This window comes from Ascidiella aspersa, chromosome 2 (genome assembly GCF_963924565.1).
Source record: "Ascidiella aspersa chromosome 2, kaAscAspe10.2, whole genome shotgun sequence".
In the NCBI taxonomy this organism is placed as follows: Eukaryota; Metazoa; Chordata; class Ascidiacea; order Phlebobranchia; family Ascidiidae; genus Ascidiella; species Ascidiella aspersa.
The window spans coordinates 6,715,471-6,741,865 of NC_139448.1; the positions used below are offsets into that span (position 1 = coordinate 6,715,471).

At 35.7% G+C, this 26,395-nt stretch overlaps 1 protein-coding gene across 1 annotated transcript; it reads left to right on the plus strand.

Annotated features, from left to right (window-relative positions):
* The first annotated feature begins 1,690 nt into the window (after positions 1 to 1,690).
* On the plus strand, positions 1,691 to 22,593 carry LOC146163334 (claudin-3-like). The gene is made up of 6 exons (XM_083382397.1): positions 1,691 to 1,842; positions 7,843 to 7,963; positions 18,113 to 18,277; positions 20,106 to 20,243; positions 20,990 to 21,089; positions 21,630 to 22,593. The coding sequence occupies exons 1-6, from the start codon at positions 1,738 to 1,740 to the stop codon at positions 21,667 to 21,669; spliced, it is 669 nt and encodes a 222-aa protein (XP_083238523.1). The 5' UTR covers positions 1,691 to 1,737; the 3' UTR covers positions 21,670 to 22,593.
* Positions 22,594 to 26,395: the final 3,802 nt, after the last annotated feature.

Sequence of the window (26,395 nt, forward strand, 5' to 3'; positions counted from 1 at the left end):
AAGTGCGGTGCCGGACCAGTTTCTTCTGGGTTCTCTCAAAATCAATCAGATGCGTATTCGACCCAAAACGCACTTCAGTGCCCAAAATATGCAGCAAGATTATGCCAACACTCTTCGAAAACCGGCCATGCCGAAAAAATATTTTTTTTCAAATCTGTCTTTTTTCAAAAAACGACCGTTGGGCTACCATGGTGATCACAGGATTTAAAAAGACGGTAAGTGACCACGTGATGCTTAGACGACTGTAGAGCTCCGTTTTTCACGGTCGTCGGTCGTTCATCCTTCTTCAAAAGTTCAATTACGCTTCAGTTGAGAATATAGGCTAATACGTTTGGCCTCTTCTGTCATCCCGAAACGTTTTTGTTTTGTCTTAGGCATTTGCTGTTCGATCTTTTACCCACCAGTTGTCAGTGATTTTCCCGTCAAAAACGCGCAGAAAAACCGGCGAAAGAAAAAGGAGACCTTTTAAAAACACCTGTCTTTTCGCCGACGTGGCACGCCGTCCGTGCTTATTCCCATTTATGGAAAAGTGCCATTGATGCAAAAGTATAGGATTAACTTATGAGATTTCGTTTCATTTTACTATTAAGTTGTATTTCAAGTTGGCCGACCTTTATTCAAATGGCATTGTTACGAAAGTATTGGGACAATTTATTAGATTGCAAATTCTGCTTAGTTAAAAAATAAAAAAGCCGCAAAAGACTTAAAGCATTATAGTGTGCATATATAGATTTTTATCATTATTTCTACCAGCTGGCCTATCTGTTCAAAGGTTAATTTCGTTGTGACGTGTTTTAACGGCAGTTCCTTATTAAATTCTTGGGGAAAAGAAAGTATTTGGTTTACTTAAGTTTTGTTTGTTGTCTGTAGACAATACTCGGATTTCTTTCGACCTTCCTTCATTGAAATTCACAGTAGAGAAAAAGTTTAGCTCGCACCAGCCGAGATCTGGAAGTATGCCTTTGTACAGGGCTCGTGTCAAGGACATAATGGTTCAACTTCGTGTTGCATTCAGCCGCTGAGCGTGTTATTTGTTGCAAATGTTTGCAAACTGATAAGTCGCCACCAGTTTGTGTCTGGATGCGGTTTTTAAAAATTACGAAATGGCAAACAAGTGAGAATAACTGGGTTTTAGTGCAGTCGCGTTTTGTGTCTAATGTGTGACTGAAAACATACTTCGATGATTTGTGACAGGTTTTTTAAATGAGACTTTAAAAAGATGTATTAAAAAGAACATTTTTCTTGTAACAGTCTAACAAAGAACAATGAGACCTAGTCCACAAGAGAAGCATGACAACTGAAAACTATATGTTTATTAAATTATTTTGGTATAGACTTACAGTATAGTTCGGTGTTTTTTCAAAAAAAAAAAAAAATTGTAGCAAATTATACCGCTAATTTTTATTAATTTATTTGGGTAAAGAAGGCCAATAGTGTAAATTACGCATTGTGCGTATTGAGAGCTTTTGACAATAGATATAGGTATATTTATGTAGTATTATGTCTGTAAATTTATTAAAAATATTTTTTAGTGCATTTGAATTTAGTCCAGTATTAATGCAGCGGCAAATTGTGTAACCTGATTTAATTGGTCATAGTAAGAAAAATGCCAAAGCCCGCCACTACTTTTGGTGCTTTCATGCACGCCTTACAAAAACGAAGAATTAATAACCGTTTATTTTGCAGAATCTTAAGTTGTCGATTTGCACTATATTTAGTGAAATTTCCAGCAACAAAATGCATTCTGGTTTAGAACAAGGAGCCTTTTTCATCGGAATCGCTTCTCATTACTTAATCCTGGTGGTATGTGGGGTTCCGTATTGGTCGCAAAGCAGTTGGCAGGTAATAACTCGGTACTTTATACCGTAATTTTATCTTTGTTATCAGCAGTAAAACGAATGATCATTTAAAAATGTTAAGTCTTTTCAGACGATTTTTGTTAATGAGTTATATTATAAAATGAATACTCGAAATTGCTTGGGATTGGGACTATTCCATGTAATGCTGAAAATAATCAAATTTACTCAAATATATGTCACCATTGTGTAACAATTTTAAACCTGATTCTATGCCTTTTACTTTAGGACCCTATACCTGTGTATATAGTTTTAGAAAATTGTAAATTTTGTAATGTACGTTCTAAAGACCAACGGCCAAAACGAATATTTAATTAATTAGAAAATAATTAAGAAATGCCAAAATGATTTTAGACCTAGATTTCCATTTGATTGTGTGTTTTCTTTAAAATCATGTATTAACCTTTTTAACGCTGATTTCAGTTGAAAAAATTATCCATTGAAATATTTCGCGCTCAAATTTTTTTTTAAATGTTAAATTTATCGTAAAATTTATATATTTTTTTTTTACTTCTTAACTAAAAGCTGCATTGAAACCAAAAAAAATTAAATAATCGATAGTGGAATTTTATTGGAATTACAATTTACAAATAAAAAAACCGTGTATTTCATACACACGTTACTTATCATAATTTGTTGGCGTTGAAATTTAACTTTTAGACATTTGTAAAATCCGCCTTGGCGAAAAACAGGTGCAATGTCCAGGTATTGCTTCCGTAAAGCACAATAACAATCTCGCAGCGCGTAATTTTCAATAAACAGGCGTCCGTATTCGATGCCAGTGTTTGTGCTTCTATCGCAAACGCTCGCCAATTAAATAAAATAAAGCCGCTGGTAATTCCCATTGGAAAATTACACAAAGTCGTAAATTTGGCATGACAAGCAATCCATCGGCAGAGCTTCGCATTGGCGCGAATTATCCGGAATTTACGATCTGGAGCAAAGATTGTTTGGGCTGCGGACAGTAATGCAAACTTATAGCGATTTACGTGTACATATCCAAAGGTCATATGCATGCACGTCAGAATGTCTGTTTGCGCGCATGTAACCCGGTTTCTGGGGTGTTATACAAAAACGGCTTGCCGATAATACCAGTTTTTGAACATTTTTTGTTACTATTATAGTGATCTTTCTGTGCAATGTTACGAGCACAAAAATGTTTAATGTACACCTACTATCCATTCGCTGTATGTAAAATTAATAATTTCACAACTATTTACGTGAAACTTTTCTATGTTTCTTAATCTTCCATGAGTTTAAAAAATAAGTGTTAGGTTTAACAAGTATTGGGATGACGTTCTTAAAATATGAAATGTATTTTACATCATAACTATGAAAAATTTAGAACTATTTTTCAAGTCATTTCGGAATTTTTCAAGTGTACGTCAGTGGCAAACCGCGCAATTACCCCGAAGGAAAGTTAAGCTGATAAATCATTATTTTTCCACGTAAAACATTGCTATCTGTACTGTAGGGTTTCAAGGCGGCAGACAGCATAGCAAGCTAAAGCCGTCTCTGGGGCTTAGCGAGGGGTCATGCCTTGGCCGTAAACGCAATTAGACGCGCCGATCCGCCTGCAATACACGCGTCAGTGTAAGTAGGCAACCGTTCGTCATTAAGCTGACAGCCATCGTCTACCGCCCTAACGGCCTTTCAATCAAAACGTAACTTAAAACCGCGATTTGGAACTAGAAACGCTGCCCGTTTTATCATTCCTATAGGGCATCGAGTGTCTGGTTTTCACGGCCGAAAAGAATGGGCCGGCTTACTCGGGTTCTTATGTCTTAATTTTTTGCCGGTTTTGCCGCTTTTGGGGGTTGCTTTGTACGGTGTACGTTGATTGGTGTTGAGTGAAATCGAACGTATTTTGTTGAAATACAAACGTTTAAGAGCGGCATCATTTAACATTGGTTGATGCTCAAACGGTATGAAATATATCGTGTAATTAAGTTTCACACATAGGATCGTGGTTAAGTTTAGCGATGTTATTCTAACACGACCTTAAATTAATTGCAAAAATATTGGTAAAACACACAAGATTGTAAAAATATTTGGCCTGATTGTAAAAATATTGGTAAAACACATAAATAAAATGTTTTGTCCTTTGAAAATTTTTCAAAAAGGGGTTAAACTATTAACTTATAGCGAACAGAAATATTTCGCAGGGATGATAAACATGGCAAAAAAATGTGCTTGACTTGTGCTACAGTTAAAACGTCTCAAAAAAACTAATTGATCGACGAGGTTAATGCTTTTAAATCTTTAAAACAATCGGGTGATTTGATGAAATTGTCCTAAAATGTGTGATTTTGAAATAGCTAACTGGCTCGTAAATGAAATTTACACCAAAAAATAATTATATAGGGATAATTTGTTTTATATATAGGCGAATTGATAACGCTTTTAAAAATCTGGTAAGATTAAAAGCGCGCATATATCTTCTGCTTTAACAAACAGCCGCTAAAACTATATAGGCGACAGTTCACAAAACGGAACGGAAGTGTAATTGAAAAATTGCACTGTCTGCAAGCGTATTTGAAAAGCCGGCGCCGGGCGCGACGGTAAGGGCCCCGAAATCTGACCCCGCGACCCCAGGGTGCGTTGTTTTAGCGGCGTCAGCGAACGCCAAGCCATCCATCGACGGGTTTGTCCCAGCTTGGTATGATAGACTGACACCGAAAAAAAATCAACCTGTCAGCGTTAACTTCAGTGGCCGAGACGCTGCGACCTTGGCCCGGCTTACGGTTTTGTGTAATTCGTAAACGACCGGTGTTGATGAAACGGCGGCCGGCGGCTTTGTCGGCGAGTTAATTTGCTACGGGTCGTCTTGGGTTACCACTCTAAACCCTGTTGGCTTAAGAACGACCCATTGATTTTGCTATTTTTCGTTCGACGTTTTCGAACCTACAGTGCGTTTCCATTTGCAGTTTTCGGAAAAAATGAACTTGATTGGTTGATTGAGTTATTGATTGAATGTGGCTAACCGAGTTTGTCTGAAATTCAAAACTTATTCAGGAGATATGAGATATGTAAGTATAGTCTTATAGGGCACATATTAAAATATATTTGGATCAAAATGTATGCATTAGCGATTTATAAGCATTTTGTAAAGTTGGGCGTATTTCATTTACAACCACCTAAAAAATACACGATTCATTGTTGAACTTTCGCACAGTGGACAGCAACAATCCCAAGACCCTATAATCTAGTGCAAACAACTTTATAGGTGTTGTAAAGTTTATTGTTTAAATTTACACTCGAAAGGTAATAAATCTTGTTGTTTTCCTATTTCGGGTTGCCCTTTAACAAGGACTGATTTTTTAGGAAATCTCAAAACAATCTGTTATTCATCAAAAATAGGGTCATGAGCTGTTATGCAAGAAGCTTGTAAACAATACCAAACTAGTGTCCGTCACTTTCTGGCGGTTGGGCGAACAGCACAAAGGGGGTCAAAAAATAAATATTTGCTCGTTTTACTATATTGAACACATAAATTATTTTGGTCCTGGTCGTTTATTAATCATTGGTTCGCACGGTAAAACTTTGTTCGCTGCAGGAATAGCAAGCTTTTCCAGAATGTTCCGCTGTAACTACGAAAATCAACCTTACAGTGAAACCAGCCTGGTTTTATTTAATTTACGAACATATATGCTTTGCTTCAGGGCCGCCAAAAGCAATTTTGACTTGTTATTTAATCAGCGGATATATATTAGTGTTTGCGCTAGAAAATTCGTAAACGTATTATTTAATGGCGAATGGCTATTCAGCACAAATGGGGTCAAAAATAAATATTTGCAAGTCGTAATATTGAACACATAAATTATTTTGGGCCTGGTCGTTTATTAATCATTGGTTCGCACGGTAAAACTTTGTTCGCTGCAGGAATAGCAAGCTTTTCCAGAATGTTCCGCTGTAACTACGAAAATCAACCTTACAGTGAAACCAGCCTGGTTTAATTTAATTAAGGAACATATATATTTTACTTCAGGGCCGCCAAAAGCAATTTGGACTTGTTATTTAATCAGTGAATATATGTTAGTCATTGGGATAGAAAATTCGTAAACGTATTATTTACTGGCGAATGGCTATTCAGCACAAATGGGGTCAAAAAGAATTATTTGCAAGTCGTAATATTGAACACATAAATTATTTTGGGCCTGGTTGTTTTTTAATCATGGGTTCACATGGTAGGACGTCGTTCGCTACAGGAAGCAAGATTTTCCAGAATGTTCCGCTGCAACTACTAAAATCAACCTTACAGTGAAACCCGACTGGTTCAATTTAATTAAGGAACATATATATTTTACTTCAGGGCCGCCAAAAGCAATTTGGACTTGTTATTTAATCAGTGAATATATATTAGTCATTGGGCTAGAAAATCCGTAATGTGTTATTATTTACTGGCGAATGGCTATTCAGCACAAATGGGGTAAAAAATAAATATTTGCAAGTCGTAATATTGAACACATAAATTATTTTGGTCCTCGTCGTTTATTAATCATGGGTTCACACGGTAGGACATCGTCCACTGCAGGAAGCAAGCTTTTCCAGAATGTTCCGCTGCAACTACTAAAATCAACCTTAGAGTTTTTAATCGCTTAACAAATCGAAGTCTCGAAGAAAAAGCTTAACACGGCCTAAAAAGAGACAAATTTTATCACATTTTACCACAAGCGCCAAACAACAAAAAATAACAAGAAACGCGTGTTTTATGTAAAAGGGAAACCGACATGCTTTTCACCAGGGCTGTAAAAAACAATATTGACTTGTTTTATTAATCGGTGAATTTGTATTATTCATTGAGTAAGAAAATCGAAACGGAAAAATGAGTAACAAGTTAAAACAGTTTTTGGAATTTTATTTTTCGCTTCTTTATTGCAGACCGTAATTAACAAGTTCTAAACCAGAAATTTTTAACCCAACTACAAAACCAGCTTTAGAACTTGTCACATTTAAAGAAGGACCTTTATTCGTTTCCAATTAGTCGGCTGATATAATGTTTCATAACCGGCGCGGATGCGGTTGACTATGCGCTGTGTACATTATCATTATCATTAAATTCAACACTAAACTCACGCCTATTAATTTCTGGCCAATAGCCATGCAGCACAAAAGGGGGTCAAACAGTAAATATTTGCCGATCGTACTATTTGGACAAATCAATTATCGCACGGTACGACATCGTTCGCTGCAAAAATAGCATTTCGGGAATGTTCTGCTGCAACTATGAAAATCAACCTTACAGTTTTAAGTCGCTCTACAAATCTAAGTCTCGGAAGAAAAAAACTTAACAACGAACTAACGACCAAATGAATTTTGTCTACATTTGCTAAGCAAAAAAAAAAAAAAAAAACATAATAATTTATATTTATTTCATTCTATAAGTTTTCTTTACTATTGAGCAACCTAAACCTTTGTAGGTGTGAGATTGATACATGTAGGCTACATCATTATCTTTTGCTTGTTAGAACGGAAGACCATAGATCCGAATTAACTTTGTTCAAAACCACAAATTTTGCGTCACCACTGCAAAACCATCTTTAGGACTTGCAATTTTTTATGACATGCCGAAAACCCTTAGACTGTAGCCAATGTGGCTCATAATGGGTTAAAAAACTCCGATCAAGGGGTTTAACAATTTTTGTAAATCATAGCCTCGTCGTTTGGGTCGTCTCGGTTCTTATGTTTTTTATTTTTTTAATATGTATAACTTTGCATTTAGCTATTTCCTTATACTATAGCTTCAACTGCTTTAGGCATATAAGACTGGTTACCCTAAGTTAAGGTATATATATATTTTTTTTCCAACTTTTTTCCTCGCCTAGTATGCTGTCTAAATTTCACCACGTTTCGAAAAAAATCTTAACAATGATACGGAACTAAATCGGAACATTAGCATGTTAATGCATCCGTCACTTTTATTGTTCAAATCCACGCTCTAGTAGCACAAACCGTTCCATTTTCTAGCAATTAAATATATTTAAAGATTTCGGCTGGTCTCTACGGAAGAATCCCGACGTTTAACGGAATCTGGTGGGAATGTATGGCGCCCATCGACGGTGGATTTACCTGCGGCAACTACGGAAAACCCAGCATCTATCTGGCCAGTGAGTGAGCCTGTTTAACATGTTAAATTACCTGCAAAATTGGGAAACTTTAACTGACACCAAATTTGTTGTATTTCCATTTTATGTGCTCTTATAGTTAAACAGGAAATAAGCACTTCCTGGGAGAAAGTGTTTTATATATAGTTTAAGCCAGAGGTGAATTGCCTCACTTTACCAAAATGAAGATACGCTCAACCGCAGGATATTAAAGCCTAAAATATAGAAGCATGTACATATGCAGGATACCCATGTTCTAATTATATTTTACGTAAGAGTTAATTAGTCTGTAAAGTCGTTTTGCAAAGTTTTCCAACATTTGTACTCGTCAAACTACTACAGCTGATTTCACTCGAAGAGCTGTTAATAGTCTTGTCCTTCAAGTTGGAAGAAGTTGATCAAAATAACCCCAAAATGATCAAAAATGTTGGCAGATTGGCAAACGTTGTTTTTGAAATGAAAGTATACATTTACTTAACATCTGCTATTTCGAAAGATTAAAGGATTAACATAAAAAAGTGAGAAAATACTGCTTAAACCACACCATAATTTAAACCCAAATTGCATCACATTACATATATTTGTTTGAAATTTAGTTCAATCCTTGTTGTGTCCCGATAATGTAGGTGTCATACCTTGGTAACAATTACAAAAAGAATAAATGAGAATATTTCAAAAGAAGAGGTTCTCAACTGTGAAAAAAATATAGTAGAATTGCTAATACGCTGGTAACTGGAAGAAATGTTTATTAAAGCATTTTTCGGTAGCATCCTTAAAATAGTGTATCGTTTAATACTTTTAACGCCAAGACGATTAGCAACAGAGAACACTTGATGCCAGAACAATTAAAAACACGTACACCTATTTTCAAGGGTCAATTTGTTGTACAGCACAATTGTCAATAAAAATAAAGCCATTTATTCGATAAAATCGACAGTTCGAAGTTTACAGACCTTTCAGCAATACCTCATACCATCATTTATTTAATCGAATTTAATGGCTTCACTATTTTTATTGAAACTACTAAAAAAACGTGTATTGTGTTCCAAAGTACAATTGTGTTCTTGGTATGCGTTAAGTGTGTAAAGAAACATGTTTCAAAGGGTCATATTTACTCAAGCGTTGTTCAATCTTGGCAGGAATGTAAATGTGTAACTTATTAGTTTACTTGACGATTAAATATAAATGTAACAACACATGGTTTGGCCTTAACATATTTTTATATAATTACCAATATTAGGGAATAAAAGGAATAAAGACTTATTAGATTCATTTAAAAGCCCTATAAAACGAACTGTTTAATGTTACCTTATTTAAAGTGTTTTGGCAATTCGTAAGTTTTTCAAAAGCGACAATGGCGAAAAACAGTAAACTGTAACTTTTAGAAATTGATTTATTTTTAAATAAACTCCAAAAAACACCTAAAATCTTAACATTACTACATTTATTCTTTCTATTTTGTTCTCCCTTTAAATAAAAATTAAAATAAAAATCACTCGCGTTATTATGAGGTTTATGTGAATTTTTATTAAGCACTCATTGCACCTCATGGTACTCTGACGGACAATTTAAATAAATCGTTAATCCGCGAAGCGACGCTATAGGTCCCGACTCGTTTAATTTAAAGAACTATGCGACACGTGATGGCAATATTAGCCTTGGGGTTAGCGAAACTCGCCTATATGCGCTAATACCCATACTTACCTGACGATGGTATTTCACCGGATCCCTGCGGTTAGTGTCCTGCCATTGGTTTCATCGGTAAACATGTTTTTTGGCGGAGGCAAATTTAATACTTACACTTAATAAAAGCTTGAGAAGCGCACCGCTCCGAACAAAAATCAGTCAGCAAAGGTCGAAAACTTTTAGTACAAATTTGCATTTCGCCATATAAATGGCATCATCAGTTTGTCTGTACAAATAAATAGCAAAAATTAAAATATAAAAATTTTAAAATTAAAATATCAAAATGTAAAATAAATTAATAAAATCCATTCAAGACGAACAAAGACAAAGACAGTCTGCGTATAAACGCCAACCACCAAAATAAAAACAAAAGCAAAGCGGTGCGCTTCTTCACTGCGCTTCTCAAGCTTTTATTAAAAAACTTTTAGAACTTTTATCGTCGACATTATGTGTTCTGTTGGAGGGCAAGATTATGTTGTGAATACACATACTAAGCTTACTTACATTTCTGACTTACTTACGCACACTGACACTTACACCATAACCAAAACGTTAAAAATGTTAATCTTTTGCCGATGCGCAGTTCAATACTGGCTTTACCTCAAGTGCCGGAACGGGCTCCTTAAATGGAAATCAGTGGTTTGAGGACTGGGTCTGAACACTTATAATGATATTCCAGCTATTCCCCAACTACTTTTAGTATGATGGAAAGAATGCTGCCACTAAACATTTAAGCCTTACTTTAGTTCTGCTTTCTTTTAAATAGAAATATATATAAACATATGCGCTACAACTGTACATTTTAAAGCTCACATTAAACGAGATGATCCGACGTGATAATTATTGCATTTCGCCGAAGTGTTTTTTTGCCGAAAAAAATTATGCCAACCAAATTTTATTTTTCAAATATTGCATTGACAGTTATTTTTAAATCATTTTCATCGAGCAAAAGGCATTTTTTGGTTTAAATTTATTTAGCAACTGTGTTCACTACGAAGTTTGAGTGCGTTTCAATGGCACTTAAAAAGGGCTAAATTTCAAGTTCGTTCGCCATATACCATATCCGGTAACAAATAAACGCTTGTTTCAACAGACATTGGAGTCGTTAGGCTGTTAGCCGTTTGTGTTGGTTTCTGTGAGCGGATATTGATGTTATTTCTTATGTAGAAGACAGTCAAGTTTTACGTGTTGCTTGAGATATGACTTAATTTGTCCGCGGGCAAAACATATATCAACTTTGCGACAGTCGCACTTTAACTTAATTACTATATCTCTCGTGACAACTTCTAGAATTGAATACAGTTTTCATGTGAATGATATTAGATTTCGTTGCAAAGTAGAGGTGAATAATGTGCAACGTCATAACGAATACTATGAACATTTCGTTTTGTCCGTGCCAAAAATGTTTCTTGCGTTTGTTTAATGTACTGATAGCTGTACAGTAAAGTACATTCAAAGTCAACACAAGCGTATTTGTTATTATTTAAATGGATCAATCAGTAACATCAAGTCTTAGAAAAAAGTTGATTTTTACACTTAAGTGCGGTTGGAGACATGCTATTAAACGTAGCATTTAAGTTGCTTTTATATAATGTAAAACATAACAACAGAAAATGGCCAAAACTCACGTCACAAGTGTACTATTAATCACCTCCAAAGATAAATTATTATATAGTCGAGCATAAACAAACTCTTATTTCAAGATACCACTATAAACTTTATTAAAGAAAGAAGGCCGATAGTCGGTAAGAGAAACATAGTTGTTTAGACATATGACGGATATGATAGTATGGGGTCTGTCGTAAACAACGACCCACAGATAGGTGACTAATTACTAACTGTTAAACGGCGCGTATTTCGACTACACGTACAACTAACGTCGGTCGCCCGCGCATTTCGTCATAAATTTTGACAAGATAAGGCCAGCAGTTGGGTTTTCTTTGCCGTTATCCCTCGTGAATCAGGATGCGCTGCAAGTAAGACGATGTGACGTAATGAAATGTCTTGTTCTAGGTTTCGTTCCCTGTATGAAAGACATCCTTGTGACCCATCCTGGGAAGATTGTTACGTCACACTCGAAACGGCGAGTAAATATGTTTAGCCGACGTTTTCCCATAATCGAGGGAAAGACAAAACTATGAGATGGTGGAGGATGGGTTGTAGGTTCTTGTTGGGGGTCGAGACTGGGTAACAGAACACAGACACGACATAATCCGCATAAAATAAAACATAAATTATTTTAAAAGAATTCTGATTTTAAAAATGTTTTTATCGGTTAAAATGCAAAATATACAAAGTGATAAACATTGTTTATCCATGTTCCTTTAAAAACTTGACCAATTTTATTTACCAATTAAATATAAACATTTTCCCTTTTTTTGTAGTAAAATCGTAAATTAATGTGACTAAAAACCTAATTTACTCCTAAATATTATCGAATTTAGCATAAATTAAACGAATATTTAAAAAATAAAATTAGTCAAATGTCTCAATCTAGAAATTAGTATTTACCCGTCTAATAAAAATCTTCTTGACAAATTACATAAACGTCTAGAAGAATTTACATTAAAAGTTTTAGACATTGCTGACTGATTTTTATTCGAAGCGGTGCGAGCTATTACCAAATTTTAGAACTTTTATAGTCGGCATTATGTGTTCTGATGGAGGGCAAGATTCTGTTGTGGAAACACATATTAAGCTCTGGATGAGGGGTACGAATCACCCCGAATTAAAACAAAAATCTCGTATATCCCCCACCACCCTCCTTGTAAAAAGCATCGCTCCTTTACCAGTAAACATCGTCGGTTCAAAGCAGTTGAGAAAATACAAACTATATCCAATAGCTTTCAACCCAGTCTCTGTTCCCATGCTGCGAGTTAAATATTAACGACCAAGTCCGGACGGCGATGACACACATATTTGAAGCTGCCTTGGAGATTCAGGGCTGCTGGCTGGCACGTAACTGCCTTGTTGTCGCCCGTTCTTGCTTGGGATATTTACCGATAAGCGAATGAGTGGGTTTATATTGACGGCAGTTGCGAAAGGCGCGCAAGTCGAAAGATGCGGATCTCGATTTCGGAGAGAAGGGTTTGGGATAGATGGAATTTAGAGTTAAAGATTTAGTTCCGGGTTTTTGTTAGGGCCAGACTTAAACTTTCTCGTGTATGAAATGGTTTCTGAATGTGTTTTGTTGAGTTGAAATGCATATATGAATTTCAGGTGCGAAAAACGTGCTCTGGTAAACCGGTATAAATCCGGAAGTTATTTTTTTTTAAATTGATAGTTCAGTTTGTTTATCAAAACCTGCAGCTGTCTAATGGGCAAGATCTAAAAAAGTGAGGATTGAGAACTATTGCATTTTATAAAAAAGTTAGAGTTAAATTATATAACGTACAAAGTCTTGCTGATCTGCAAACCTTGTGTGTCTTCACAGAGAAAAACGATAGCGAAAACTGAGAAAACAATTGAAAACTATACTCTATATACCATAAGCAAAACATAAATAAAAAAAATGTCGGGAAAAGGCGGTTTGGGCGCGTTTCTGATCGGCGGCGTCGCTTTCGTCGGCATTGTGGTGGTCACGGCCTTTCCGGAGTGGCACAAGAACTCCCAGGTTGCCTCCGAGGAATTCTTGCGGAACCAGTACGTGTACAACGGCATTTGGTGGCGATGCACCTCGCAGCAGCCCGGCATGTTCACCTGCGACAACTATGACGTCAGCATTCTCGCCGTGCCCAGTAAGTGACGTCACAAAAGGCGCGCACGCGGCAGGTTTAAACGATAACAACACCACCGCAGCAGAGCGATGCTGCGTGTATTTGAGAGAATAAGAGTGGTGTTTGTTCCACGAGAAACATAAATCAAACAACGCGAATTTCCTCATTCGAGGGCTTTGTCGAATTTACAAAAAATAAATTAGCTTTCAATTTTGGAATTAATATTCCCCTAACACGATATCGTTGGCATGGTGAGTCAAATTCCAGGATTATTTTTTAATTGTTTGTTTTTTCGTTTTTTGCTTTCCCATTGTGAGCGTTTGAATATGTTAATGTGGTTGTGACATAAACATTTTATCATATATTTTTTTTAAATTGGGTAACTTCTTATTAAACACTTTTCAAACTTGAAATTTATGATGTGGAATTCACTCACGATTTTGTTTGCAAAAAATCTAACTGATTTTCAACAATTTAAATGATTGGGATGTTATTGGCATAGAAGTTCAAACGAGTTTCAGAAAATAAACGTGGTTTGCTTTACAAACAGCACACCGCAATTACGAAGAAATGTTAACAAAGCGCATTTATTGCTATTATAACGACTTTTAACGCTTTGGAAGTTAAACACGTTGCGTTTTAGTGAGAAGGGAAGCAAAATAGCCTTATTTTAAAAAGGATGTTACCCTTAACAAAACGCTATGTGTAGTATACAGGAAATACATTTTGAACAATTTGAAATAACATTGATGAAATTTAACAATTTAAGAAAAACCTTCGTTTAACCTCGTAGTGAAAATGGTCTATTTTCCTTATTCAGATATACAGTATAGGTCTACATCAAACGAGAGCCTAACAAATTAGTTCGGAGAAAAAAAATGAACTTTCACTTTTACCTTTGTTGACAAGAAAGGCGAAAGCACTTATTGGTCAAATATTTGCCAATGTTTTCAAGGAATTTTTCTTGCTTTTTACCAAATTATCCTGTACTTATATAATAGAACATTATCATGACATAATCTAACATATTTTTGCATTCTTCCTAGACCTCTGACAGGTGTACGTGCTTTATTATCAGGACAACATTTGTATATAAGCTATCATGAAGGTATTAAATTGCAACTGGGGCGAAAGGCGAACACGTTCAATTTAAAACCCTTAAGTACAACAAAAAAACTGTTTGTCAAAGTGCTATGATTTGACCTCCTAAGTTTCAAAATACGTTACAATGGTCAATAAATTGACATTAATCCCCTATACCTACGGGTAGAACGACAAGGACTGGGTAATTTAAAAATACCAGAGGTGCAGTGTTTCAAATCTTTTGAAAAAAATGTTTTTGGCAAAGAAAAGCAATGTCGGACTCCATCGTTTTAACAAGTCTAGTACACATTATTTAGCTTGAAACTGTCCATAAAGTCTTATAGGCATTGCTCCTGAAAACTTGTAAAATCTATTTGTTCGGGCATTATTACCGACCAGGCTCGACGTCGTAAAGTTGAGATCGTTTTTGCCACATGCAGTGCTAGCTGCAGGTCAAAAGTTTGCGTTGTAAAACAGTTGTTTACCATGTCCGATCGCGTCGCACCATTCGTGTTGGGAATATTAACCATGGCACAAAGTAATAAATGAAACAAGGCAATTACAAATGGCAAAAGGTTTTATATTGTTTCAAAAAGTTTTAATAATTCGTAACAAAATTTTTAATAGACTTTAAAGCTTACTGAAAGACTGTTTAGCACCATATAGCTCACGAATATACCTTTTTTTTCTGGGACAGTAATACCAAGTACTAAGGGAAATATTTGCAATATTTTATTGGCCGTAAAAAAATGTACAGTCGGCAACCGGCATTAACCGTCTGCTCACAATTACTCTGTTACACCATTTCAGCGAACCATAAATTAACAAAAAACAATACAAAATGGTTGTTGCCTGTTTGAAAAAAATTTTTTTTTTATAACTTTGCCAAAATCGTAAAGATAAGTGCTACTGGAAACGACGTAAATCGGCTGTGCATTGTTTGTCATGTTTGTATTTGCCAATAAATATGTCATATAGTGTGGCATTATTGGAAAATCCGTACTGAAAAATATGATTCACGGTCGCCGTGTTAAGCAAGCAAACCTAACACATGCCTACTATACGATATGAACCAATAATCCTGGGTACAAGCCAGAAAATACGCTATAGCCTTATTTGGAGTATGTTGTACGTCAAACCACTTAAAGCGATCAAGTGTTGTAGCGGTCGATACATAGCTTGTCGGTGTTATCGGAACTCTAATGCGAAACATGTGTGTAAAGGGAGCTGGTAACATATTCGTGTTTTGGCTGCGGCATGATTCACCGAAATAATGTAAAATGCTTGCCTAAACACGGTTCCTATAGTCCGACTTGGTTCGTTGGAGTACATGAAAAAGCATAACCCCACGTAAGACCGATGCAGGCTTTTTTTTTATTCCTGTAGCAAAAACAAACCCTTTGTTTGTTATTCAAAGCGTTATTTTTAAAATAACTTCTTCAGTATAAAACAACTTTAGCAAAAGTGACTCGATATAAAGCGCTTGCGCAAAGTTTTAACAACTTAACTACTTAACCATCAGCAATCCAAATGGTGATTGTCATATCCCTGTAATAAAACGACGGTATTTATAGGTGAGATAAACAAAACACCGTAAATCACACAAAGGCACGGATCTGTAGTGGTTTTTCGACTGTATAGGACTCCAGGCATACAACTCAGGGGTATATTACGATCGTCTAACCGCATGGAAAAATATGCAATAAACAGACAAATCCTAATCATATCTGCTTCTTGTAAAGGTAAATGTTCGTCGATTTTTATTGCGACCAACGACGTACTGCAACCTCAAGTCTTAAAAAATAGTCTTATCAAAAATATTATTTGGTTAGAAGCGTTAAACTCTTTTAAGAAATTTTAGGGAGTTGCTCCACTGGATGATAGTGTATGCCGAATTAAGTTACGAGATTGCCTTAAAAGCAAAACTTGTCATTTCACGTTACGTGGCATTCACAACTTTAGTTTGATATAGCAACAATATAAAGGATTTAATCAAAGTGTTGGCATTAGTTTTGTAGAACAGTGTTTAGCACCTTCAAAACAAAGTATATGTTGGCCCAAATAAATTTTGTCAGGTTAACGCCTATTTCAGAAGCCGCCGAAAATGTTCGGAAAAACGAATCATTTTAATCGAGAACGTGCTGAAACAGCGCAAAAAATAATTTTTAGGCTTCATCATGTTGTTGGCACGTAAACCCCAATTTTAGCATCTCGTCATGCCAGAGAAAACAAATGAGCTCACATCGCGAACCAAACCTTCTTTATCTGAAACGCTTTGAGGAGCCCACAAGACCCTGTTGCGCTGTCACCCAAAAGACAGATCCTTTGATTTTAACCACAAATTTGTACAAAAAGAGAAGAAAATGCTAACCAGGATTTTTTTGCTTGAGCAGATTTTAGCATCAGATAATAGCAGAAAAGCATAGACGCAGAAAATCTGATCCTGCAAAAGGAGAACCAACAACTTTTGAAACGCTCCAAGGAGCATTCAATCAAGAGATCGGTTGTTTTAGCTGAAGATCCGGCTAAAAGGGCAATTAAATTTTGCGGGCAACTTTAATTAAGCCTTTGGCACGAGAGCAATCAAAGATTTGCATCATTGTTTAGCAAACAAACAATGGGCAAGTCCGCGAAGAAAACCTTCGTTGCTTGAGCCTATCCCGAAATCCTCAGAAGACTGTACAGCATTCGTAAGAATGTTGATTTTGGGCGCAAACTTGTTCAAACGGCTGGAAAATACTGCAGTGCATATCTGATCAAACTATTGGCATGGCCTAGGGTACTTTATCTTGTGCTTTGTCAGAAAAAGGGCTGATTCGCCGCAAAAGAACAACTTTGTTTTGCAAGAACGCCCTCTAAGACCCTTCCGAACAAACCGCGTTTTTTGCAGACGACATAGCGATACGCCATTTTGGTAGACAGACTAATATTCACGACTTGCTTCGAAAATGTCTTTAAATTACTTGTAACAACTTAAATATTTGTGCTGGCGTAAAACAGGGTTATAATTGCGTTCAGTCGCGTGAATTTGTTTTTCCAAACAAATTTCTTTAAAAACTTGATGGAAATAAATTGCGGCGCTAATCCATTCAAAGTATTGGCGTCGACTTTTCGGTGTCAATGTTGTCAATGCAAGGTAATTAAAAAAAATAAAAGTCTTTCATGATTTTGAAGTATTTTGTCCGAAATTTATCATTAAATGTTTGAAAAAATAATATCTTATTTCTTGTTTTTAATTGCAAAACTGGGGGGGGGGGGGGGGGGAGATCTCTACTAAAAGAATCACAGAAACCAAAAAAAATCAAACATGTCGCGTATTTAAGTGACATTCAGGCGTGGTAGCCTATTACGACGCATTCTTTCGAGTGATTGTTATAAGTTAAAATATCGTCTGAATAAGGCAGAAATTGTTTCCAACGCATTTATACTAGCAAGAAATTTAAGATCCCATGCCACTCAGAGTCTCAAAGTATCTAATTTAAACATCTTACTTTGTTTACAAGTGACACTCAGGCTTGGTCATTCGACGCATTCGGTTGATGGATTGTCATAAGTTACTAAATCTTCAGAATTTTTTCCAACGCATTTATACAAGCAATCATAATTTGAGATCGTAAATAACATTCTCATACAATCCAAATCAAAAATATTGAATTTTTTCTCGCAGGTGACATCCAGGCTTGTCGTGCCCTGATGTGCATCGCGTGCATCGCTTCGTTCTTCGGGGTGATAGTCTCGCTGTTGGCGCTCGAGTGCACCACCCTGGTCGAACCCAACACGAAGGGAAAGCACCGGCTCTCGATGGTGGCCGGGGTCATGTTCATTGTTGCAGGTTTGTTTTTCTTTCTGATGATGCTGTGTGCTTTGTTAAACCAGACAAACAAGCGAATCATATAGTGTCGCTTTCAAAAGTTAAACTGGTTGGTGTATGTCGAAACCTGCCACAATAATCCGGCTGGGGTTATAAAATTTCGTTAAACATAAACTCTTGGACAATAAATTTATGGAAGAGCTATTATTTAAAATTATTGATTATATCGTATTAAGTTTAAGTTTCATGAAGTAACAAACAAGCAGCCGATGATTAAATCGTTTAAAATATAGGATGGAAAATACAGGGTGAATTTTACTTTCATATACTGTTCAATTTAGCCTTTTGAATTCCTTGTAAAACGTTATGCTTATAGTAATATGGCTTATTTTATTATTTCACAATGTTTTGCCGATTAAAAGCTTTAAGCTACAAGTCATCCTGAAAAGTTTTTCAATTTTATTCGCCACTAACATGAAAAAATTGTTCACGATGACATCACAAAGTTACTTGTACAAAAAAACAAACAATCCACCTTAAAAATATCTGTCTTCTCGACCGAACATCATTGGCAAATATGTAAATGAAATCCAGATTAATGGCATATTTGGGTATTTAGAAAAAACTTTCAATTTCAAAAGAATGCGTGGCGGAAAAGGCAAATAACAGAGAACACGCCATATATGCTTAAAACGTTTTGGCTGAATAGATAAAAAAAATGTTTAACTATTTCATTAGATAATTAAGTTGGCAAAAATATAGGTTGGATAGGCTACGGCTTAGTGGCATTATTTTAATTGAAAATCTATATTTTGTATGAATCGAAATAAAATCGAAAAAACAAAATAAAAAATATTAAAAAAAAACGCATTAAACTGTCTTAAGTGCAATTGAAGAGGGATCCCAGCACACAACGATGCTCAAAAAATGTTTAATTTAAACCATGTACAACATATTTGCCTTGGTTTAACTCCCTTGCCAAATACAAAGATACAGTTTGGCCAGCAAACTGCGCATTGGAAAGCTATATGGGTTGATACAGCAACAGAGTCGTATTCGATTAAGGAAGTTGTTTGTCCGTTAAATATTAGCCTCGCCAGACCCCCGCCCACGTTATTAGAGCATCGGAGCAGAGACTGTTTGCTTTGTGTAAATTGCGACACACATGCGCACACGCGCAAGCACACACACTACCATAAATACGCACACACAAACCAGCTCACAGTGCTCACAATATTTGATGTATCGAGCTATATACAGGGCCTATTGCGCTGTGCTGATGCAATAACATATGTGTTTACAGAAATCGCTGAAGGGACCTATTCACAATTGACAGACGTTTGAATTTGAGCAATAAAAACAATTATAGTAAATTAAAATACTGCGCAACATTTGTTAACAGTTATTCCGGTTAAAAAAACAATAAAGTTACCTTGAAATGTATACTTTCCCTTTTTCGTGAAAATGTGTTAATTATATGATCTTAGTGAGTACAGACGCTTCAAAATTCAACGTTAAAAAATATTTATATAATGAGAAATCTTAATTTTGTGCTTATCAAAATACATTCATTAATCGCCCCTAAATCGAAAATGATTCGCATAAAGTCAAATATAATTCGGAATCAATATACAACTATAAATATTAATAAAAAACAGGGATACTTTTTAAACTTTAAAGCTTTACATTTCCTATCGGTCCTTCTGGTAGCACAGTTAGCCTGTCTGCACCAAATACCCCATTTAAAGAAAGCAGGCCTCTTTTAAAACTATACTTCTATATCGCGTTTGGTACGCCAAACCTGGACATGCGATTTTCACGATTAAAATATCTATTTTTTCATGTTCAGGTGTGACTTGCGGAGCTGCGGTGTCCTGGTACGCTTGGCGAGTCACCATGGAGTACTTCAACCCGTTGTACCAGGAGCGTGAGTTCAAATACGAGTACGGTGCCTGCCTCTACGTTGGATGGGTCGTCATGCTGCTGGGTAAGAGCGGGCGCTGCTAATGCTTGTTTACCATTTTATGTACCTCTATAGTTTGCTTTAGGTCTTGGAATGTGTGTAATGCCGTTTTGCGGCAAATGGAAATTCCTCGAACTTAAAGAGTGTAAGTGGTAACCTTTTGGGGAAACATTTGAATCTCACACTTATAAAAAAAGATATAAAAAGATGAATTTAAGCGCATATGCACTCATATGTATGTCATTACTTGGGTAACATGATCTGGCATTTTTAGTCGTAGCAACATTTGGCCTTTTTACGGCCTAGAGTTGATAATGTTGGCAGAGTACGAGGTAGGTGTTTAATTTGAACTCACTAACAATGTATTTTTTTGTGGTTAAACTGTTTTTAACCAGGTGATTTTATACCGGAATCGAAATTATTTAATTAGATGCGTGAGGGCTGTGGAACGCACGTTTTTTTAGTAATTTCAATAAAAATATTAAATCCAAATATTTGATAAAATCAACACCTTGCTATTACAAACGTTTCGGCAATACCTCATGCTATTATCAGTTGTAAAAATACAATTCAACTTGTGCCTTTCATTTTTACACTAAAAAGGGCTGTGATTTTAGGAATTTAAATCCTTAGATATTCACTTTTTTCAAATCATTTGTTTTTCCACCGCAAACAGCATACACGTTTTATTTCCAACAGCCATTTCAATAAACAAAATGGAAACGACCAAACCCTATAATACAGACTTAATATAGACGTTTAATTTGCAGCCCTCATAGCCGGCTTGGTCCTTCTCTGCGGTGGATGCAGTGCGATTAAGGAAGAAGAGGAAGACAGATACCCGTCGTATGCCTACAAACCTCCAACAAGGTAAGAACATTTGTCTAAGTTTAAGCAAGTAACAGTAAGCTGGTATAGTGGCGCTGTGTGCTGCTTAGCAAGCGTGACGCAACAAGTTAGAATAAATGATGTCACATAATTGATATAGCAGAGAATAAACGTACAACAAGCTTTTGCGAACAATTTCTTGTTATTGTCGCCGTTTTCCGACAATATGAGGCTTTTGGCTGAAATCCGGTATAGCCATATAATGTCTATAAAGACAATTTTAGTAAGGATTTTAGGTATGGATTTCGGTATTTGTCTACCTATAGTTCGCTTGATTAGAGCTTGAATGATGTTTGCTTACATTTAAAATACCACAATATTAAATACATTTGAAGTATCCAATTGTTAGGCATACAACTAGTAATATATCTAGTTTAAACAAACTTTGGCATTTCGTTACAGGCAATTTTAGTGATCATGGAAATTATCATGTAAGCCAAGTGGCTCACAGTTAAATTCAGCTACTATAGCAATTGTATAGTTTCTTGCTGACCAGTGGTTTTGTATTTTTTATTTTCGTAGCAAACCTCCCAAGTCTGACAACAGGACCGAGTACGTCTGAATACAGCAGAACTGAAAGGAAATCTCAAGTTCCATTTGTACAGATCGACATTTTCAGTATAGTCGTTTTTTCCTCGCATTTTAAACGCCTTTCACTTTCTTGTTTATCTTCTGTTTGTGCGTGTCGTTCAACGATTACAAAATCACGTGGGATCATGGTTAGCACAGTGATTCAGGACAAGTAATTTGACAGGCCATATTATACTTGTTATTTTGTCAGATGGATCACCACCACTCGAATATGTCTAGACGAAAAATAATTCGCAAAACCAAAGTTCAATTAGCACGTGCATTTAACACACATAGAATATCAACAAAAATTTGACGTCCAAGGGCTTTGATCCATTTCATATTGTTTGTAGATGACAAAAATGACAATGTTTTTTTAACACACGCTACTGAACCGCATTACATCTTGCGGAAAGTATTTCTTTTTTGCCACAGAATGTGTAGTTTACTATATATTGTAATTCAAACTTTGAGCTTATTAAAAATAGATTTCCTTTTAACGGGCAATATTTAGAAGAAAGGTTTGCGTTTTTGCGCTGTCCTAGATAAATATTTGTATTTCATAACTGATATTTCGCTAGCAATACTATGGAAAGTTGCATTATTGACACATTGTTTTTTGTTAAACACCCTATTTTTCTTATTTTGCTTTGCAAATATAAAGCTGATGATATCTACTTTTCAAATTCTAAACAGTAACAAGATCATCCCAGCGGCTGTTAGTCAAACGCTCTTGTGCATGTTAAAATACGCCATAACCACATTCTGGTACCATAACAACTCTTTCCGTATGTGTTAACTGAGCAGCCGTACATCATCGATTATTGAATAGGACAATTGTGTACTCACTGCATAACTGTACTAACAAGAAATGCAAAATAGTCGTATGCACCTATAATCAGCGCCATATTTTCTCCACAATAAAATGCATTTTGTTTGTGTAGGTTTATTTGTGATGCATGTTATTCAAGATACTTCATGTTGAATGAAGCGCAGCTACACTAAAACCTAAACTTAACGTAAAGGATTTAATTTCGCAAACATGAACATAACACGTAGTTAAGTTGCCCAAAGAAGATTGATTCACCAAAATAAGTGAAATGCAATTTGGCTGCATTTTTCTCCAAATTCAAAATAAACTAAACCATCAAAACGTGAAAGTTGTCCACATAGGAATGTATGTTCGGTACTTATCTATAGGCAAGCTAAATCAAGTTTAGACCTCACTGACCAAGCAATTAAAAGCACCGAAAAGGAATGGCCGCTAAGTGTTTAATTATTTTTTTTGGTACTAACGCTAGAGGCGGTAAAGATTAACAACAATCGCGTTTCTGCTTGTTACAGCCGTAAAATGTTCAGCCGGCGTCCAACTGCCGCGCAGTATTATGCATATGCGGTCAATCACGCCTAACAAAACTCTAAACGCGTAGTTATTAATTTTGTTTGACTTCAACTTCAAAACAGCTTTGCAATGATTAAATTTGGTTTATCTATGGGAACATATTATATTATTCCACTTAGGACAAACAAAACATCGTTGCAGGACATTTGAAAAACTATATTAGAGATTTGGGCACATCTATTTTTATTTGGGGGGGGGGGGGAGGTGTAGTTTACTATATATTGTAATTCAAACTTTGAGCTTATTAAAAATAGATTTCCTTTTAAACGGGCAATATTTAGAAGAAAGGTTGGCGTTTTTGCGCTGTCCTAGATAAATATTTGTATTTCATAACTGATATTTCGCTAGCAATACTATGGAAAGTTGCATTATTGACACATTGTTTTTTGTTAAACACCCTATTTTACTTATTTTGCTTTGCAAATATAAAGCTGATGATATCTACTTTTCAAATTCTAAACAGTAACAAGATCATCCCAGCGGCTGTTAGTCAAACGCTCTTGTGCATGTTAAAATACGCCATAACCACATTCTGGTACCATTACAACTATTTCCGTATGTGTTAACTGAGCAGCCGTACATCATCGATTATTGAATAGGACAATTGTGTACTCACCGCATAACTGTACTAACAAGAAATGCAAAATAGTCGTATGCACCTATAATCAGCGCCATATTTTCTCCACAATAAAATGCATTTTGTTTGTGTAGGTTTATTTGTGATGCATGTTATTCAAGATACTTCATGTTGAATGAAGCGCAGCTACACTAAAACCTAAACTTAACGTAAAGGATTTAATTTCGCAAACATGAACATAACACGTAGTTAAGCTGCCCAAAGAAGATTGATACACCAAAATAAGTGAAATGCAATTTGGCTGCATTTTCTCCAAAATCAAAATAAACTAAACCATCAAAACGTGAAAGTTGTCCACATAGGAATATATGTTCGGTACTTATCTATAGGCAAGCTAAATCAAGTTTAGACCCCACTGACCAAGCAATTAAAAGCACCGAAAAGGAATGGCCGCTAAGTGTTTAATTATTTTTTTTCGTACTAACGCTAGAGGCGGTAAAGATTAACAACAATCGCGTTTCTGCTTGTTACAGCCGTAAAATGTTCAGCCGGCGTCCAACTACCGCGCAGTATTATGCATATGCGGTCAATCACGCCTAACAAAACTCTAAACGCGTAGTTATTAATTTTGTTTGACTTCAACTTCAAAACAGCTTTGCAATGATTAAATTTGGTTTATCGATGGGAATATATTATATTATTCCACTTAGGACAAACCAAACATCGTTGCAGGACATTTGAAAAACTATATTAGAGATTTGGGCATATCTATTTTTATTTGGAGGGGGGGGGGGGGGGTGGGGGTATCACATTTTCTGTCGTCTTCTTGATTCGTCATAAACACATTTGTATACGTGAGGAACATCCACGAAAAAACAAAATAGAATGGAAAGGGTTTGTTCTGGCCTCAGCGTTTGCTTATTGTTGTGGTCACACTTTCCAAACATAAAACGCTGAATTATTTGTTTATAACGTATTATATGGCTGATATGCCTTAATGTTGGATGCTTTAGAACGAACATTATTCTGTTAAAATGTGACATATATTTAAATTCAAAATTATTAAAAAATTGTGTAATAAATTGTTTCTTTTCTTGAACCTAGAAAAAGATGTCGCACATTATACTTTAACAGCTATGTGTATGGCACTTTGAAAACAATGCAGAGATCAACAGAGTTTTAAAATCGTCTATCTCCCACGCATGCCAACTACAACAAACCTCTACCAGGAAATGAGTGATTTGGAATGGTAGCACTCATATGTGTTGTTTGTGCGCATATTAACTGGTTGTTAGAGCCAAGTAATGAATTTGTTTTATTTGAAAACACTAACTCTAAGAAACCAAAAAAACAAAGTTCACTTTGATATTCCCAAAGCCTAAAATCATGGGATAAAGTGTTGTGTTTGCTTTCCTTAAATTTTATGAGTTTATTTGACTGTAATGGTCTTAAAACATTGAATATTTTAGGCAACATTAAAATAAAAGCGAGTTTTTTGTTTGGACTACAGTTCGCGTTTGGGATTACCGCAAAACATAATAATTTCTCCCCTCATATATATTAAAGATTAAAAATTTGGAACTGTTTAGAAAGCTGCCAATAATAGTAATTATCCACATACGTATAGCAATTTGGCGGTACACTTTTCATGCAAAAACACCCCACACTATTCAGCGTTTGGACTTGCTGACTTAGCGCTTGTTTATGGAGGGAAAGCTTGTTGAAAGCAGTGTAGGTATACATAATATTAAAACAATATATAGGAGGCAACCATAAGATTACCATGCGCGCCTTCTTGTATTATCATTGTAGTGGTGTTAGTTTAGAATTCTGACAAACAAAACTTGCCACAATGCTTAAATGTACCTTGCCGTGGTGCATAAAATTTGATCGTAGCGTGTTACGCCTTAGGTTGGCAAGAAAATAAAACCAAAATAACAATCTTATAATCATGGTTGAATGTCGGATAATTTTCTTAGACGAACGAAGAATACTTTTCTCACCGAAGCGCGCATGAGAAATTAGAGACAAAGCAAGTAAACAGATAACATTAAGAAACCGATTTTTAACGTCGTTCCGAGCTTATCCGGCTTATTATCACCAATAGTTTTAATTTATTTTTTCTTATGCGAACATACCTTACACATCCATATGTTTTATCTTTCGCAAATTTAGCATTTTAGGCAAAGACCAAGTCATAACAGGGGTAATAAATCAAAACTTTGGGTCTATACAAAACAAGGTTAAGAAATAAAAGAATAAGCCTATCATTGTTTAGGCTTTGGTCAATTGGTTTTCGTTTCAAAACTAGCGAATCCTACCTTCCTAAAACTCAATTTATTCATTTAAGGCCATTTTTTATCATAAGGCTCAACCTGATGGGTGCATTTCAAACAGGAAAATATGACAACATATGCTGCTGGATTTATCTCGTTATGGTAAGAATGGAACGTCACGATGAGTTGATCGCAAAAGAAGAATAAAAAAATACCAATACACCGCTGCTGATGGTAAAGCATGTACTTTACATTATTACAACTGCCAGGTTGTTCAAATTGGAAGCTGTGGTTAAGGGAACTAGAATTGATAGTTTATTGCAACATTATACATTAAAGGTGATGGTATGGTGAGTCATTGTTAGCAGAGCCGGAAAGTGTATCATCGTAAAGTCGCAGTCCAGCACGCTTGCAAAATACGTCGCAATGAGGAACCATTCACTTAATACAGGAAGCAGCAAAG

What these genes read in the sequence shown, in the direction of transcription:
- LOC146163334 (XM_083382397.1), top strand. Translation starts at nt 1,738, where the DNA reads ATGCATTCTGGTTTAGAACAAGGAGCCTTTTTCATCGGAATCGCTTCT. An exon ending in GGTCGCAAAGCAGTTGGCAG is followed by an intron (nt 1,843 to 7,842) that starts GTAATAACTCGG and finishes ATATATTTAAAG; the next exon opens with ATTTCGGCTGGTCTCTACGG. An exon ending in ATGGGTCGTCATGCTGCTGG is followed by an intron (nt 20,244 to 20,989) that starts GTAAGAGCGGGC and finishes TTTAATTTGCAG; the next exon opens with CCCTCATAGCCGGCTTGGTC.